Source organism: Monopterus albus, unplaced genomic scaffold (genome assembly GCF_001952655.1).
Source record: "Monopterus albus unplaced genomic scaffold, M_albus_1.0 scaffold447.1, whole genome shotgun sequence".
In the NCBI taxonomy this organism is placed as follows: domain Eukaryota; kingdom Metazoa; phylum Chordata; class Actinopteri; order Synbranchiformes; family Synbranchidae; genus Monopterus; species Monopterus albus.
In genome coordinates, this window is record NW_018128327.1 from 151917 (window position 1) to 167987 (window position 16071).

Sequence of the window (16071 nt, forward strand, 5' to 3'; positions counted from 1 at the left end):
GCTGGAGGAAGTGTCTGGAGAAAGGGAAGTCTGGGCATCTTTGCTTAGACTGCTGCCCCCGCGACCCGGTCCCGGATAAGCGGAGGAAAATGGATGGATTATTATTATAATAGTTAGATCTTACTTGTTATTTGGTAATATACAAATGAAACTGAATTGAATTTAATTTTCACTCCAAAACAAAACTTAAAAAATGTATCATAGGCATACAGAAGTATTATAAGATTATCCTATTTGACTTATTTTGTGCATCACTAGTTGCAGTATATAAGTTTCTTACATCCATTCCAGGCTTCATTCAGTGTGACTGTCAGAGAGAGAAGCAATAGTTAGCAAATTACATGAAGCCCATTGTTCTCTAGTATCATAACTCACACTTATAATCAGGTTTTTCCAGAAACGAGCCTTACATGAAAACCAACTTGCATGTTGTTGTGCAGTTGCTTTCTATATTTCCAGAGTTTTTTGGGAATGGTTTAGGTTGTACTTCATTTATAAATTGTAATCATAGGCTGTAATTTACAGTTAATTGCATAAGCCTTGTGTGATGTTGCACTATCAGTTTGATCAGAGTGGCAGCAGCAGAGAAGGTTACAAAGGGTAAAAAGAGAACTTTATCTAGAAATATAAATGTATCCAAACCTTGAGCGCTTCCTGTGAAAAACAAACCCAGAGAGACAGAGAAAAAGAGAGAGAGGTAGATGGGAAGGCAGGGGTGTGGAGAGTTGTTTGGAGAGTGTTAGTAAAAACAACCATAATAACTTGAACTCTGATTATTACATACATTAATTTCAGAACACATGTTTACTGTGTTAAAGAACTGATAAAGAGACACAAAACATTTTAAAACCGAAAAGACACGGTTAACTTGCTTAAGTTACATTAAGAAATAATAAATAATGCTAGAATGAAGAAGAAAACATCTTTGTGAACACTCATTTGAAAGCTGATATATCACACAGCTGCTGTTATAACCCCGCAGTTATGTGGACTTTGTAAAATGATATTGTCAATACAGCTTCATTAAAACACAAGGAGCGGAACGTGGGTTTAAGGGCTGGGTATCACTGCACTGTCTTAACATACAGATTACTAGTTTATCACCCACTGGTTCAGTCACCCTGTCTCTTCAAATGTTCCTCTGCAACTAATCTGCAAATGCAGATACATTTTGTAAGCAACACATTTGACTGTTGGATTGTATTCTGATGCAGTGTAATTGTTTAATGAATGAAATGCTGCATTTTCATACTGAGACAGAACAAGATTCAAGTGGCAAGAGTGGAGAAGGCATAAAGCGCAGCTTCATCTCTCAAGTGGCTTGAGTTGGACTCCACCTTGAAATTTACTCTGGTGCCATAAAACAAAGGCTGATGACATTAAAAAAACATTCCCATTCATTTCCAGATCTGACTTCCAAGCTCCAGGTAAATGGAACGCAGAATAAATGTAATGACAGCATTAGCACATGATGTGCCATGATGCTTCTGTTGCCTGTATCGTCCATTTCACAGCACCAGAGGGCAAATATTTCAATCAACAGATATTTAAGTGGCACTGAAATGAGGCACCAAAATCTGCATTGTGATTTGGTCTGGAAGAAACCAATTGTACAGGAACCGGTGCCATGTTGGCACTGGGATTCATTAGCCATCCCTAATCTGGGCACTAAGGCCAGTAGACAAATAACATGTATGTACTGTATTTGTATAGCTATATGTATATAGTCTGACCGGTGATATTACAAACTATGGTTTGATGGATCTGTTCACAATATAAATACAACATACAGATTTAACTTAAACTGCATGTGCTTGTAGAGCTGTTTAAGGGAAATCTGCAGAGATATTTCATAATGCTGTATTGGCAACAGCAGCAACTATGCACCTTTATTATAGTACATGGTATTATCTGTGCAAATTTAGACTCCAAGGAATAATAAGATGACCCCTGATCCAGCTGTCAGTCTGTTAAAGCAGTGGTCCCCAACCCACGGGCCGCGGACCGGTACCGGTCCGTGGATCAATTGGTACCGGGCCGCACAAGAAATCATTAATTATTTCCGTTTTATTTATTATCTGAGTCTGAACGATCTTTTATTTTGAAAAATGACCGTATTCTCTCGGTTACATCTCGGTCACTTGAGCGCCAAAACTGGCTTACTTGTGCGACATATTCAGCCTGCTCAATGAACTCAATCTGTCACTTCAGGGGAAAATGACAACTGTCTTCAAGTTGGCAGATAAAGTAGCTGCATTTAAAGCCAAACTGGATTTGTGGGGACGGCGCGTCAACAGAGGCATTTTGGACATGTTTCAAACATTAGCGGGGATTTTGGGTGAGACTGAGCCTGAGCCTTCACTCTCCCAGCTGGTGCACGATCACCTGTCTTTGCTTATAAAAGAGTTCGAGCGCTACTTCCCAACCACAAAGGACCCACGAACTGCCAAGGAATGGATCCGCAACCCATTTGTCAACAAACCAGGTGAATCCAGCAGGTCTGTGCAAGAAGAAGATCAACTGCTGGAGATCGCAAATGACGGCGGCCTTAAAAGTATGTTCGAGACAACAACTCTGCCGGTGTTCTGGATTAAAGTCATGACAGAATACCCTGAGATCGCCACCACAGCACTGAAAACCCTGTTGCCATCTCCGACATCCCATCTGTGTGAAGCGGGTTTTTCTGCAGTGACAGCAACAAAAACAAAACAACAGAGTAGACTGAACATAAGCAACACACTTCGGGTGTCATTGTCTCCTATTACCCCCAGATGGGACCGTCTCGTTGCAGAGAAACAAGTTCAGGGCTCCCATTGATTTAGCGTTATGGAGAGTTAAAAATTTCAACACAGTGGATTCACATTTATTATTATATTAACAATATAAACAAACAACCTACGTACCCCCCACCCCCCAGGGCCGCGGTAAAATTGTCGAGCATTGACCGGTCCACAGTGATTAAAAGGTTGGGGACCACTGTGTTAAAGCATGGATGTATTAAAGAGAAAATGTCTGACTTCTCTTAATTACTATAACAGGTGCAATTATTTCATTTTCTGGCATCATGATGACAGAATGACTTCTGGCACAGTGAAAACTAAAAATAAATGTAGAATGGCTTACAGTGTCACTTTATATTTTGGTACTGTTGATTTACCATACGTGATATTTCCTATAACAGAGAAAATAACAGCCTTTAAAGAGCTGAGTTTTCTTACAGCTTTTGCCGAACATTACCTCCCTTGAACTGCTAACCCAGTAACACCAGGGGAATCCCCACAGACTTGAGTATTTCATGCCCAGCGACCTTGGCTTGATTGACACACACACTGAGCTAAAAATAGTGCATAGATGCAGCAAACCTAGACAACAGAAGTTCACCAACCATTCATAAAATGGATGTCACCAAACAGTGTTAAAGAGTGAATAACATTCAATTCTACAACATATTATGGCAACTTATATGTCACTACCATTGAGGTTTTATGAGGAGTGCTCCTGACTTCAGTAAGCGCACCAATCTCCTTAAAGACTTGGTGAGATCACTCATCACATCTGTTGGACTTGACAAGATCTGATGGAGTTGAGAGCTCTCTCAGATTTGATGAGGGTGCAGTGACCACTGTGGCCATGTAACTATGACAAATATAGAGGGCATCATGGCCAGATGCAAGGACAAGGACAGTCATGGCCATGTGGCTTTGTGAAATTTATACCTTGGGTACAACCTCCTCTTCCTTATTATATTCCAAAAATTAGGAAAAGGCATAATAGTGTGCATGTAGATCTAAAGATGGGTGAAGTAAAATGAAGTTATATTTACAATCAATATTTAAAGATTATTATAATTACTAGAAAATATAATAAAAAGACCAAACTCCTTAGGGGCATGTCTGACCTATGGTTTGGTAATGTCCAGAAATGGCCTCAGTGAACACAGTTGCCATCAAATACACATCATTTACACCATGTTGAGGAAATAAGCCCTTGTAATCTAAGATTTCTCCAAATGCACAGGAAAGTGAAGAGGTTTTAAGAGACATCCTGCTGTTGATAGCAAATACTACAGTGTGTGAATGCAAGGTGAAAGAGCTCATTCCTTCCTCTAATTTAACTGCTGTTTGTTTATGGTTTGTCCTTAGGGGCCACCATACATAAAGAAAACGCGTTACTGCCTTAGCGATTGATTGCCACTATGAACCATTCAAACTGCAGCTTACAAGCATGTCTGTTCAGACCTATATAGTAATTTAATAAAAAATAAAGTTTTCTGTTTTTGCCAAACATATATGATTATAATGAATAATTTCCAATGGGTTTCTGTTTTTATTTAGAGACTATTTTTACAGGGGACTACAGGACACTGATAGAGAGCTTTGCCTCAAAGTCCTCAAGTCCAAGATGTTTGTGGCAACTCTGAATAAAGATCCTAAAAGCATTCCTGAATAACTCAGAAACATAATTCTTTCAGCTATGGCTGTTGACGCCATGCAGGCATAATAAAAAATGTATAATAATAAAGTAATTTATTACACTCTTGAGTACCACAGATGAGTGTTGAATATTATCAACTTAAATTCCTGTCTCGGGATATAATCACAAACTTAAATAAGGTTTACAGTTGTTAACCTCCTACTAGTGAATGAGGGTCCCATCATCAAATGGGTCATTTTGGTCTACACATCACTTTAATGCAAGAATAGCCAGAGCTCACTTTTCTGAATTGTTTGTGAATGGCATATATCATTTAATCAGAACATTCCTGGCACCAGCAGCTGTAACAATGAGAACAGGCTGGAGGTGAGGTCTAATGGTCTTGTGGTACAGTCCATATTATAACTCCACATGTTTTGTTGTGTTTCAAGTAATTGTAAGGAACAGGAAAATCTGATTTGCTCTATTGGTTTATTGGAAAGGAGATACAGTACACACCCCAAGCAAAACCAGATTCTTGATCACACAATTAGAACTGCACCACCTTTATATTTGTGCCAACATGTAACAAGTCATATGTACACCAAAGCTAACGAAGCTCTTCATACAGGTGTCCTTTTCTGTTTTCACTATTCATCTACTCACTGAGTGTTGTTGTCTGCTGCCTATGGTTTGGGCATCACTCACCTCCTCGTCTTCAAACCCAGTCAGGTCCCATTCATAGTTCAGTCTCATTTGCCTCCTCTTCCAATGCTCCATGAACATGGCAGCTTTGAACCAGAGAGAAAGATTAGACAGATACACAGAGGCAGACCCCTACACATAGTTCATCTGTAATCGAGTGACCAGATGCACTAGTAAGAGAAAATTGCTCACCATGATGGGCTATTGGATAGTGTCACAGACTACAGCTTCCAAATGACCACAAGGTTTAGCCTGATACTGTGGATCCTGATTGTATTTGTGTATTTTTAAGTGAGCTGATTCACGTTCACTCACCCCACAAAGCCATGAATATAGAGAAGAAAACAGTGGCAGGGTTGTCGAACAGGTGGCTGGCCCGAGCGGTTCCACAGGCAGTACTAAGTTTCCAGTAGCTGCACACTCTGTCACACAAGGGGCACATGGTGATGTTGTTCTTTGGGTGGCAGATCTCCATGCTGAAAAAAATACACATGTACACACTACTAGTGAGATATTGTACTACAAGCTGTGGCCATTAAGCTCACTAAACAGCAACTGGGACTGCTGAATGCACAAAGATTAGAAAAAAAAGAGGGGGTGTAGAATAATGAAAGAAGACCTGGAAGCATGGAGGTTTCTGTTATGGTTTTTCCCCCTCACCAGGAGGGTGAGGGAGAACTATGGTAGGACTCAGGTTTAATGGTGGGGAACACACACACACACACACACACACACACAAAAGAAACAGTCAATGAATACAGTACAAGGACAAACTAACGGCAAGACTAAGGTGAGCAGGAGGATGAGGACAGACAGGTGAATAGACAGGCTAACCATGAGGACGGACGAACGAAAACGGAAATCCACAGCACAGGAACTGTCAGCGTGGATAACAAAAAATATGTCTAGCTAACCTCACGGAAAAAACAAAGAGAGATCCACAGCACAGGAACTGTCAGCGTGGAAAACATAGTGATGTACAAATACATACCATGAAATATATGGCTGTTACGGGGTATGCACGTTACAGTAGTTAATGCTCCGGCAATGACGAAGCGCCCACCAGAGCGTCCGCCAAAGGTATAAATAAGGTAGGAGGGTGATTACAGTGATGTGCCCCAGCTGTGCGCGACAATCCACAAGTCACTGATTACAACATGCAACACAGTTGAGGCGCTGATCCCACAAAAAGAGCGAGCAGGAGAGAGAAAGGCAAAAGAGAGGCAGGTGGCGCCTAGCGGACCTGACAGTTTCAGTGGGTTTAAATGGTACAAAAACAGAAGGGGTGTAGTTTGGGTCAGGTCCCAGTCCCGAACCTTATTATCTCTATTTACGACAAACTGTCAGCAGCACAGATCCTGCACTCATTTGTCTGATGCATCTGCCTCTTTGTTGCTTTGCTCATCATCACATGCAGCAGCTGTTTATAGTTTATGGTCCGTTAACTACTTTTGCACACTTAGCGTCAGCCCACAAGTCTGTTTTCTTTTTCTATTGTTCCTTTTCTGGTTTGTGGTTCTGGGTTTTTTCATCTCTCCAAGTTTCAAGTTTTGCTACCACATCTACTTTGTAGATGCGCTGGCAACAGCTCTTACAGCTGTTAAGGCTGCACCGAGAGTGTCACTGCAGCTGTTGAATAACTGTTATCTGTATGGACTTTGTATAGCGGTTTGAGAGAAACACTTATCGGCCCACAAGGAAAATTCCTGAACATTAATTGCCAGACAAGCTTGCTGAGATCAGGCTGAGAAGATAGGGAGGTACTAGGAGTGTAGTGGTACACAGAAATTCCAGTTCAGTTCCTTTTTGGTACAATAAGGATAAAAATGATAAATGGTCTTATACCTGTATAGTGTTTTTCTATGCATTGCAGCACACTCAAAGCACTTTCACACTACTTGCCCATTCACAAACCGGTGTTATCACCAGGAGCAACTGGGGGTTCAGTGTCTCGCTCAAGCACACTCGACATGTTGACTAGACAAGCCGGGAATCAAACCGCTAACATTCCGGTTAGGAAACGACCCACTCTACCTCCTGAGCCACAGCCGCCCATATAAATTATGTCATTTATTAGCCTATTCACTTTTGTAAACAACAGTTTATAATTTTTGAATTAAATTTTAAACGGAACATAATGTGCAACTAAAAACTGCGAACTACTACTACTACTACTACTAATAAGTAGTATAATAACCTGGGAAAGGCTGCATAAATGATGAATAGAATAGAATGAATTATATGGCCAAGTATGTTACACACACAAGGAATTTGTTTCCGGTACAGAACCAATGGCAGCCATCTGCGGCGCCAACTCAACCGATGGCTTTAACCATCAGGGGCAACGGGGGGGTTCAGTGTCTTGCCCAAGGACACTTGGACTGCCGGCACCGAGACTCAAACCGCCAACCTTGTGGTTGGGAAACGACTGCTCTACCCACCGCACCACGGTCGCCGAAGGAACATTTGTACTACGTACTATTACCTCTCTCATCTGCTTGTCCCTCTGCTTGATATATACATTTAATTGATGTCTTCTAGATATGAAAATGTTGGCTATAGATGGATACATTTGGCTATTATTGTTCCTTAAATGTTAATCTCATTGAAATGATTTCCATGTGGCAGTCACCTTGAAGCAGTCAACTTCCTGACACTGATGAACACTACGGGACCTTTCTGAAACACATGGACAGGGGATCTGGTTTGTCTTACCGTGTGGTTGTGTGCTGTGATGAGACATTAACAATTCTGCTGAGTGTGTGTGGTGTGTGTCTGCAGTGGATGTAAACATTTGCCGGCAGCGTGTGTCATAATATCCTTTGGATGATGAGAAGCAGGTAGAGGAAGGAGATGAGGCCTTAGCTTCTCAGCTCATTCATCAAGCCTTTAGTTTTGTCTTCCCCTCTCTGAATTTGTTCTTTTTCATTTTTTCATCCCCAGCTATTTTCCTTAACCTCTTCCACTGTTAAATAGTTTACATTAGCAACTTCTTTTGTTAAATATTGAGTCCTAATATTTAATTATCTAATAAAACTATAGTTCAACCTTATGGGAGCTGCACTGATGAATTCTTATTTGATCTTATCTGTGCATTGCATACATGCAGTACAGATACAGGGGGTCCAGTGAGATCATCTTATAAGCTTCATATAGAGGGGATTTCCAAACTCTTAACTCTTAGAAATGACCATACAGCCCACTTCTGTATGTTTGAGAGCTGCTCCATATTAAAGCATGGATCGGGCTGCATATTTTTGTTTGAATCTGACCCATGCCTGAGAGTGTGACATCCGAACCCAACCCAGACTCCACAAGCTTATATCATATAATGTCCCAACTTGACATGAGCTCATGCAGTTGAGTTTGTACTGTGTGTACTGACATTTGAGTGCTCTAGACATCAAGCCTAAGGTTTGACCCAGACCCAACATGATTTCTAAATTTCTGTCCGAACCTGGCCAGGGTCGAGTATCCACACTCTGCTCCAAATACAGTTGTATTTTGCCTTCTTTTTTTTTTAATCATGACCACTAACACTTTGTTGACTGACTTTAAGGTATCCTGTTAATATAGCTCAAAAGACTGCATGCATTCATGTTTACCTTGGTATGTTGTCATCAACTGTTGCACATCCATAAAGAAAGACAATGACCCCCACTAGAGAGGCAGGAATCAGCATCTGGGTATACAGACCCAACCAGGCAAAGTACAGACCAATCTTCTCACCAAAATACTTCCTAAATAACACAAAAAAGAGTCAGACAAAACATGTTGGCATCAGAACATCTGAACTGTGCTGATTTACTTGTACAGAGTTGTTAAATTTACTAGTACTGTGCCACACAGCCCCTGACCGACAGACACCAAGCGGGCGTTTTAAGATTTACACACACTACAGGACAATCTGGAAAAGCTCCCTTACTGAGAAAAACAACTTTTTAGTCTGGATGGAGGACCAAAATGGAGAGAAAACTAATTGGAAATTATAACGCTATAAACATATGTTCTTACCGCACATGTCCAATTGGCTGGTACTTGTAGAAGACACTGTAGTTGGCCCACTCTTCATATAAAAGCTGGGGAAGACAACAGTATTTAGTTGCATTAACCATCTAGACCTACTCCCATATTTGTCTTTTAGCAGGTGGGCACAGTTTTCTTTTTTCCTTGCCTGTAACTGACCTAAACCTGCAATATCTAATATTTTGGCCATTTGGAAGAAATGGAAACAGGGGTAACACTTTATTTTATAGGTCTATAATTATTTCTAAATTATTTCCTAAGAGGTTTCCTGGAAAGGAACCATATAATTTGGTACTAATTACAAGTACAATTAGAAAGTAACAGAGTTGGCACAGTTCCAGTAATTTTAAATGCTATGCTAGCAAACACACAAGGCTTTCTTCAGAGGACAGAAGGTGAACAACACATTTAAAATATTATATTTTTCTTCAAACAATCATCCAATTCAGCATTAATAAAGAATGCCATTTAAAATAATTTATATATAAACAGTAAACATTAACACAATGATTTTTTTCATGAAAATTCATCTGGAAGCCAATAATAAAGTCAACACAAATCAGTGGGCTAACTAAGAAAGTAACTTAGAATGCTGTGTCTGTTTTTTTGTAATTAATAACAAACTACATGGTTCTTTGCAAGACACTTTAAAGAATTTATTAGGAAAAAGTAGACCTGTAAAATAAAGTGTTACCAGAAACAAGTGTGAACAAAATACTGACATACTGCATTTCACACATACAGTATGGTTGTCCTCATTACAGTGCAATATAAAAATGGCAAAACTGTTGCTTATTTACACACTAGCAGTTATGGAGCAACATTATCTCTCTATTTCAGTGTTTTTGGCCATCTGAAAGCATCAAGGCCAATATTCCTTAGCTCTATGTTTGGTCTCTACTGTGCTTTTGACCAGCTCCTGTGGTTCTTGAGCTTGTTCACTATGTTCACAAGATACATAGGTGTGTCACAGTACATGTGTGCTATCAGCATCTGGTGCTGGCATTTTTTTGCTTTGTAAAGCTTTTTTGCCAAAAACAGCAGTTTGTTTAGAAACTATTTTAGGCATGGGTCTGATACACACTGTGGTGAGTAGATCCAGCAGCAGGACAATGTATGTGGTGACAAATTATTATGTGGTCAAGTCATGTGTTTCACTATGTGCATGAGTGTAAAGCTATGCAGATGCAGACCATGAGCATGTGTAGATTTTTAGACTGGTTTCCACAATTTTAGAAATAACTTTCTTACCTTCCTGTCATTGGGCTCTGCATTCTCCTCATTAATATCTCCCTGAAAAATATCAGAAAAATGCTAAAGCTACTTATTGTACACACTGACTGGACACTGCAAACCAGCATTTAATCATGTAGGATGCATTAAACGTAGAGCTAAAATAGCCTAGTGCTGGCATCTTTTCACCCCATCTTCTCATGATTACAAAAAATGTGCCTACTGTAATTACAACAACTTTAAAACACAAGTACAGTAGATAAACATGATCTGTAATCACCTATAAGAATAATCTATTAGTGTCAGGTTTGGTGCTACTCACATCATGGAGAGGGTAAGCTGCTGTATAGACACCACTACCAAGAAGGCTGGTGAAACCTGCTAAAAGAGAACAGAGGTACAGGTCTTAAAACGGGGCCTCTCAATTCTTTTACTTGTTGTGTGTGTAATTGAGTATGCGTGCGTGTAAAATAGAAGACAAACAGAAAATAGTGTGTATATATGTATCTATGTTCTTTGATGATGATGATGATGATAATAAGAAGAAGAAAGGAAAAGGAAGGAGAAGAAATAGTTGGGGGCTGCATTCTGTATCCATAAACTGAGCAGCCTTAAAAAGAGAGCTTGTCCATTGGGGTTATAATGATAAATAATTAACTCCCAGCATCATCATCATTCTCCTCCTCATTTATCATTGGCTACACCACTACAATAATAAATGAATGATTACTATCACTGACAACAGCAACACTAATAATGATTATTACTTGGACTTCTAGCTAGCAGCACTGCTTTCTTGTCAATAGAGAGATGAGAAGCACATCTCTGTATTTTACTGGGAGCTCCTCTCATGTGATATCTCTAAGCAGCAGGGCAATACGACCAGTGAGATTCTGCAGCTCACGATGCAGGAGAGTCTCGCAGTTACCACTAACCAAAGAGAGTGAACTGGCTGGCCGGTGCACATAACATTAAAATAACTGGTCAAAGAGCATTTTGAGCAGTTATTTTAATTCCTGTGTCAGTTAAACCAATGTTTACCATCTTGTGTTATTCCATCCCACTATGGATGGAATAGTTTTATACTTTAAAGTTGTAAATTTGTGTTCCACATCACAGAGAAGACATAAGTTGCGGTTGGAAAAGATAGCAGGGTCATTTTTTTTGTTTTGTTTTGTTGCTGGACTGAGTTACTGTATCTCAGTTAGATATCAGTTTATAGAGTTTAGAGATTACTTTGTTTAGGTCAGTGACTTTATTAAGTCAAAATTTCATGAAATGATTTCAATACTGGAAAGGAGGAGTGGGTGGCTGGTTATGTTAATCTTAGACTTAATAGTGAATTGAAGTTGTTAGTACTGATTAACTGATGTCTCCCAACTCCACACCTCTGGGTTAGTTTGTTGAATGTTATGAATTTGTTCTTTTTGGAACAATGGATGAAGATGAGCGATTTCTTTGTGTTGACATGTGAGAAAGCAAACAGGGGTGTTGTGAGACTGGAAATTAAGGTTATACCAAATTAGCATGAACCTACACTGTTGTACTGATGATTTACAGAAGCAATCTTGTTACTGTAGTTTTCCAACAGGCTGTCAGAGTTGTAGAAATGATTGCATTTTTGAAGTACTTTAGCTTTTGAATTAAGATATTTTTACACTGTTGGGTGGTCAAATCTATTTGGTTAAATATTGTAAATGGTTTGTTAAGACGTAATGCAGAAGATTGGCAATTTATAATAGTTGGGGTTGCTGGTGACCAATGGCACTAAGGAGAGGACATGGAAAAAAATGAATTTACTATTAGTCAGACAGCAAGACGAAATGTGAAGAACAGTGATAAAGCGCTTTGGATTAAATAATAGATTTTGAAATAAATACTCCTGTTTAACTCAAAGTACAAGCAGATGAGACCTGGATTATAATTAGCAAGCACTGTGTGAGCAGTCAGATTTATAAAACTGAAAACAAAGTTAATCTCATCATGTGTAATTTAGCTTTGTCAAGCACTGAGACAGACAGAGATCCAGACTTACCCATGCTGTACTTGGCCTTGCACTTTGTTCTTTTTAGTATTTCAAAAACCTGAAAGAGAATGAAAAACATAAGAACAGAATTTGAATCACCATGTGGCTGAAAAACTAATTCCCAGAAAATATTCATAGGTCATTTTTGTGTAACACTATAATAAAACTATCATAAAGCTTTAATCTGTGCTAGCAATGATGACCGCAACAAACCCCTAGTTGTTTACGTTTAAACTGAGCCAAAATGCTGAAAGTTCATGGTGCAGGACTTCTGTGAGACTGAGGGTAAAAGCTACTACACTCTGGCCACTGACAGTTCTGGATTCTTATTGATTCCATCCCAGACTGCCTTTCCCAATGTGTGACAGCACTCGCCAAAATCTGGGACACTCAGTATAGGAGGCTGTAAAGCCACTGCTGAAAGGCCTCATACAATACAAACACGTCTAGTCTTGTAACACTCAAGAACTTACTATTGAACTCCTGGTTTTGCTGTCAAAGAAGTAATCTTTGTCTGAGAGGTCAAACCTGTTAAGGTCAAACACAAAAGCACAGACACCTGTTAGTCTTTGTTGTTACTGCCTGTTAAAGTTAAGACCTGTTACTGTAGTGTATACCACTATGGTAATACAACAGTTCTGAAAGTAACTTACAGGTATGACATTTCCACAATGCTGATGTTTTGTTGTCTTGTTTTGTTTGTTTGTTTTTACCTTTCAGCCTAGATTTTGGTATGGCCAAAATGAGCTTTTTAAGGGTCCTATATCAGAAAATAATTTAAAATGGATAAATCCATCCATCCATTATCTATACTACCTATTCTTGAATAGGGCTGCAGGGGGCTGGAGCCAATCCTAGCTGACACTGGGTGAGAGGCGGGGTCCACCCTGGACAGGTCACCAGTCTATCACAGGGCTAACACCAGTCAGCCTGTAAATATACTATGTATAGGATGTGTTTGCTTTATGAGACAACTACATCTCGACTCAGTTTGCAAGATTAAATCCAGACAAGTCTTTCCACAATAAATTCTGATCACAGTAAGAAACACCCCTCTGCCAACACTCATTATGACAGGCTCCAAAAGTTTCCAACTTTTCCATCAAAATATTAGTGGTGTACTTACAGGTGTTGTTTTTCTCTGCAGAAAGTGTGTGACAGATGTTTGATGTTCTTGGGTTGATGTTCCTCAACTTGAGGGTGGAGTGGCTCCAGAACTTTACTGACCAGAGAGCTGATCTTCTCCGTAACACCGCTTGAATTCTTGATTTCAAACACCTAGGAATCCCCACAAAACATACACACGTTGTAGCATTTGGTTATGCTACAGTAATACTAAGGAAAAAAGTAAGGTCAACAACTGCTACTGGGAAATGTAGTTAAGTTGTTGCATTTCCTGAACCCTGAACATGAATGAGTACATTGTTTGGAACAAACACAGCACACATACAGAAAGGTAGTAATAAAGCTGGGTAACCTGAATAAAGTCATAAAAGAGAAGTGGCCTCTTTACCCAGACATAGGCCGAGAGAGCGAATGTCTTACCTTCTTAGTGGGCATCTTTAGCTTCATGAATTCAGCCTCTCGACAAAGAACATTCCAGGGAGCATGAATCTTCAAAAAGCCCACCCCTGGAATCTTGGCCTAGGAGTCATATAAAATACAAATACAACTCACATATGTTTTGACATCATTGAGAATAAAAGAAAAACATATAAAATAATTAATACAACCTTGCAATAATGTATAAATTGACATACCAGTTGGGAAAAGCAAAAACATTGCAAGTACTCGCACACATGTTTACTGTAGACAGCCCACTGAGCAATGTGGACCATGGCTAGAGAAAGACACCAGAATGACATTCAGTTTTAGATGTACGTTGCACTGCTGCACATTTTTATATCAACTAAAATGGCTTAAAGACACTCACAACTTGTGCCCAGCCAAGACCTGCCTCTTAATGTACGGAGCAGTTCGACTAAAACCTGCCTAGCAAATTTACTTCTGTGGTGCGGCCATTCACAGAAGTGAAGAAGAATCAGTGCAGAGAGGGTTGTAAACATGACCTGCAGGAGCTAACATGGCCAGTGCACTGACAACAGCTGTTCCCAGTATTTTGGGAGGACAGAAATGTCCCTACCAATATTTGAGCAAATTCTTTCATATTAGCTTTGGAGTGAAGTCATATTAGATCATTATGATGGGCCCTTCCTGAGGCTACATCTATATCTAGCATTTGACTGACTAAAAGCTGATGTTAGGATAATCACCTTTATTGGCCAAGTATGTTACACACAAGGAATTTATTTCCGGTACAGAACCGATGGCATCACCTCAACCAATGGCTCTAACCATCGGGGGCAACGGGGGATTCAGTGTCTTGCCCAAGGATACTTCGACACATGAACTGCTGGCACAAAGATTCAAACCTTCAACCTTCTGGTTGGGAGACAACTGCTCTACCCACCGCACCACTGCCACCTCCCCACAAATGCTGTATTTGCTCTCAGACAGGGAGGAGGCAATAGCTGTCGGTCAATGTGCTGATAATGGTCAGTCCATACCTAAATACCTGGGTGAAAATTTTGTCTTGCATATAATTTTCCCTTTGTTTTATTTTCTGCACTCCACAACACACATAACTTTGTCCATGCTACACCTCGTCATTTATAAATAATATTGTTCCACCAAAAAAGTTAGAGAGTTTTTTTGCCATCCAGAGCTTAAGTAGCTAATAGGCTGGATAGTTAACTAACTAGCCAGTAGCCATGTTGATTTAAAATGAAAATCTGCTAGCTATCTAGTGTCACCAGTTTTTATGCTGGTTGTTTAATCATGTTAGCTAATGTCAACTAGCAAGTTAACCCTGTCTTCTGTTATCTACAGGCTAGCAGGAGTAAACAAAATGGGTTGATAACTAGTCATGTATCAAATTATGAAAATGACAATGAATTAATTATTTTGCCTGTAGGAAACAGCATCAGGCAAGAGAAGCAGAGCAGGCGGATGAGGGAACAGATGCATTGTCAGTTTCAGGTGAGGCTCTAATTATGAATTTTAGTTTGGAATTATAGGAGGCATTATCATTAATGTACATAATGGGACACTGTCATGGGGCTTCAGCTACCTGAAGGACAGTTCATTCTGCCATATTCACATGTTGGCATGGCCACAATTTTGTCATCTGCCCAACTCTGGGCGACACTGTGTGGATGTATGTGTGCAGATTAAAATTAGATTTTGCTTGGAATGTACTGTATTCTCTATTCCTCTTAATAATTATGTTTTCAGCTTCTCTATAACACAGGGCTCAGCCTAGTGTGTTTAATCACTTAGTCACCAAATCAAAAAGCTGTTGGTGATGTACTTGTTAACAGTGGGAGTTTGCATTTCATCTTGCACAAAATTTTAGAAAAATAGGAATAAAGATCTTCTGTACTGGTGGTCTCAGGTCAGCCATTTCAAGTCACTGCTTTGGAGAACATTATTTTCTATTTATATTCAGGAATTGGGACATCTTATACATAGCCGCATTATCAGTTTACACTTTTTACATAGCAGATACACAAACATATCTAAGTTGCAACCCTGCAAATAGTTTTACAGAAACTGGCTGGCTGCCTCCTAAATTGCTGAAGACATTCTGAAGTGGATCCATCTTGTAA

General features: G+C 39.7%; 1 protein-coding gene across 2 annotated transcripts in view; it reads right to left on the reverse strand.

The window, feature by feature from the left end:
• LOC109952266 (anoctamin-1-like) overlaps positions 1-16071 on the reverse strand; it is a 58086-nt gene that overhangs the window by 32638 nt on the left and 9377 nt on the right. For both annotated transcript variants that reach the window (XM_020587253.1, XM_020587254.1), the window contains exons 3-13: positions 13949-14047; positions 13530-13681; positions 12877-12931; positions 12413-12461; positions 10700-10758; positions 10396-10437; positions 9133-9197; positions 8724-8858; positions 5434-5594; positions 5122-5204; positions 643-654 (exon numbers count right to left, since the gene is read on the reverse strand). In XM_020587253.1, the coding sequence (XP_020442909.1) occupies positions 643-654; positions 5122-5204; positions 5434-5594; positions 8724-8858; positions 9133-9197; positions 10396-10437; positions 10700-10758; positions 12413-12461; positions 12877-12931; positions 13530-13681; positions 13949-14047 (912 nt within the window). The remainder of the gene's footprint in view (positions 1-642; positions 655-5121; positions 5205-5433; positions 5595-8723; positions 8859-9132; positions 9198-10395; positions 10438-10699; positions 10759-12412; positions 12462-12876; positions 12932-13529; positions 13682-13948; positions 14048-16071) is intronic.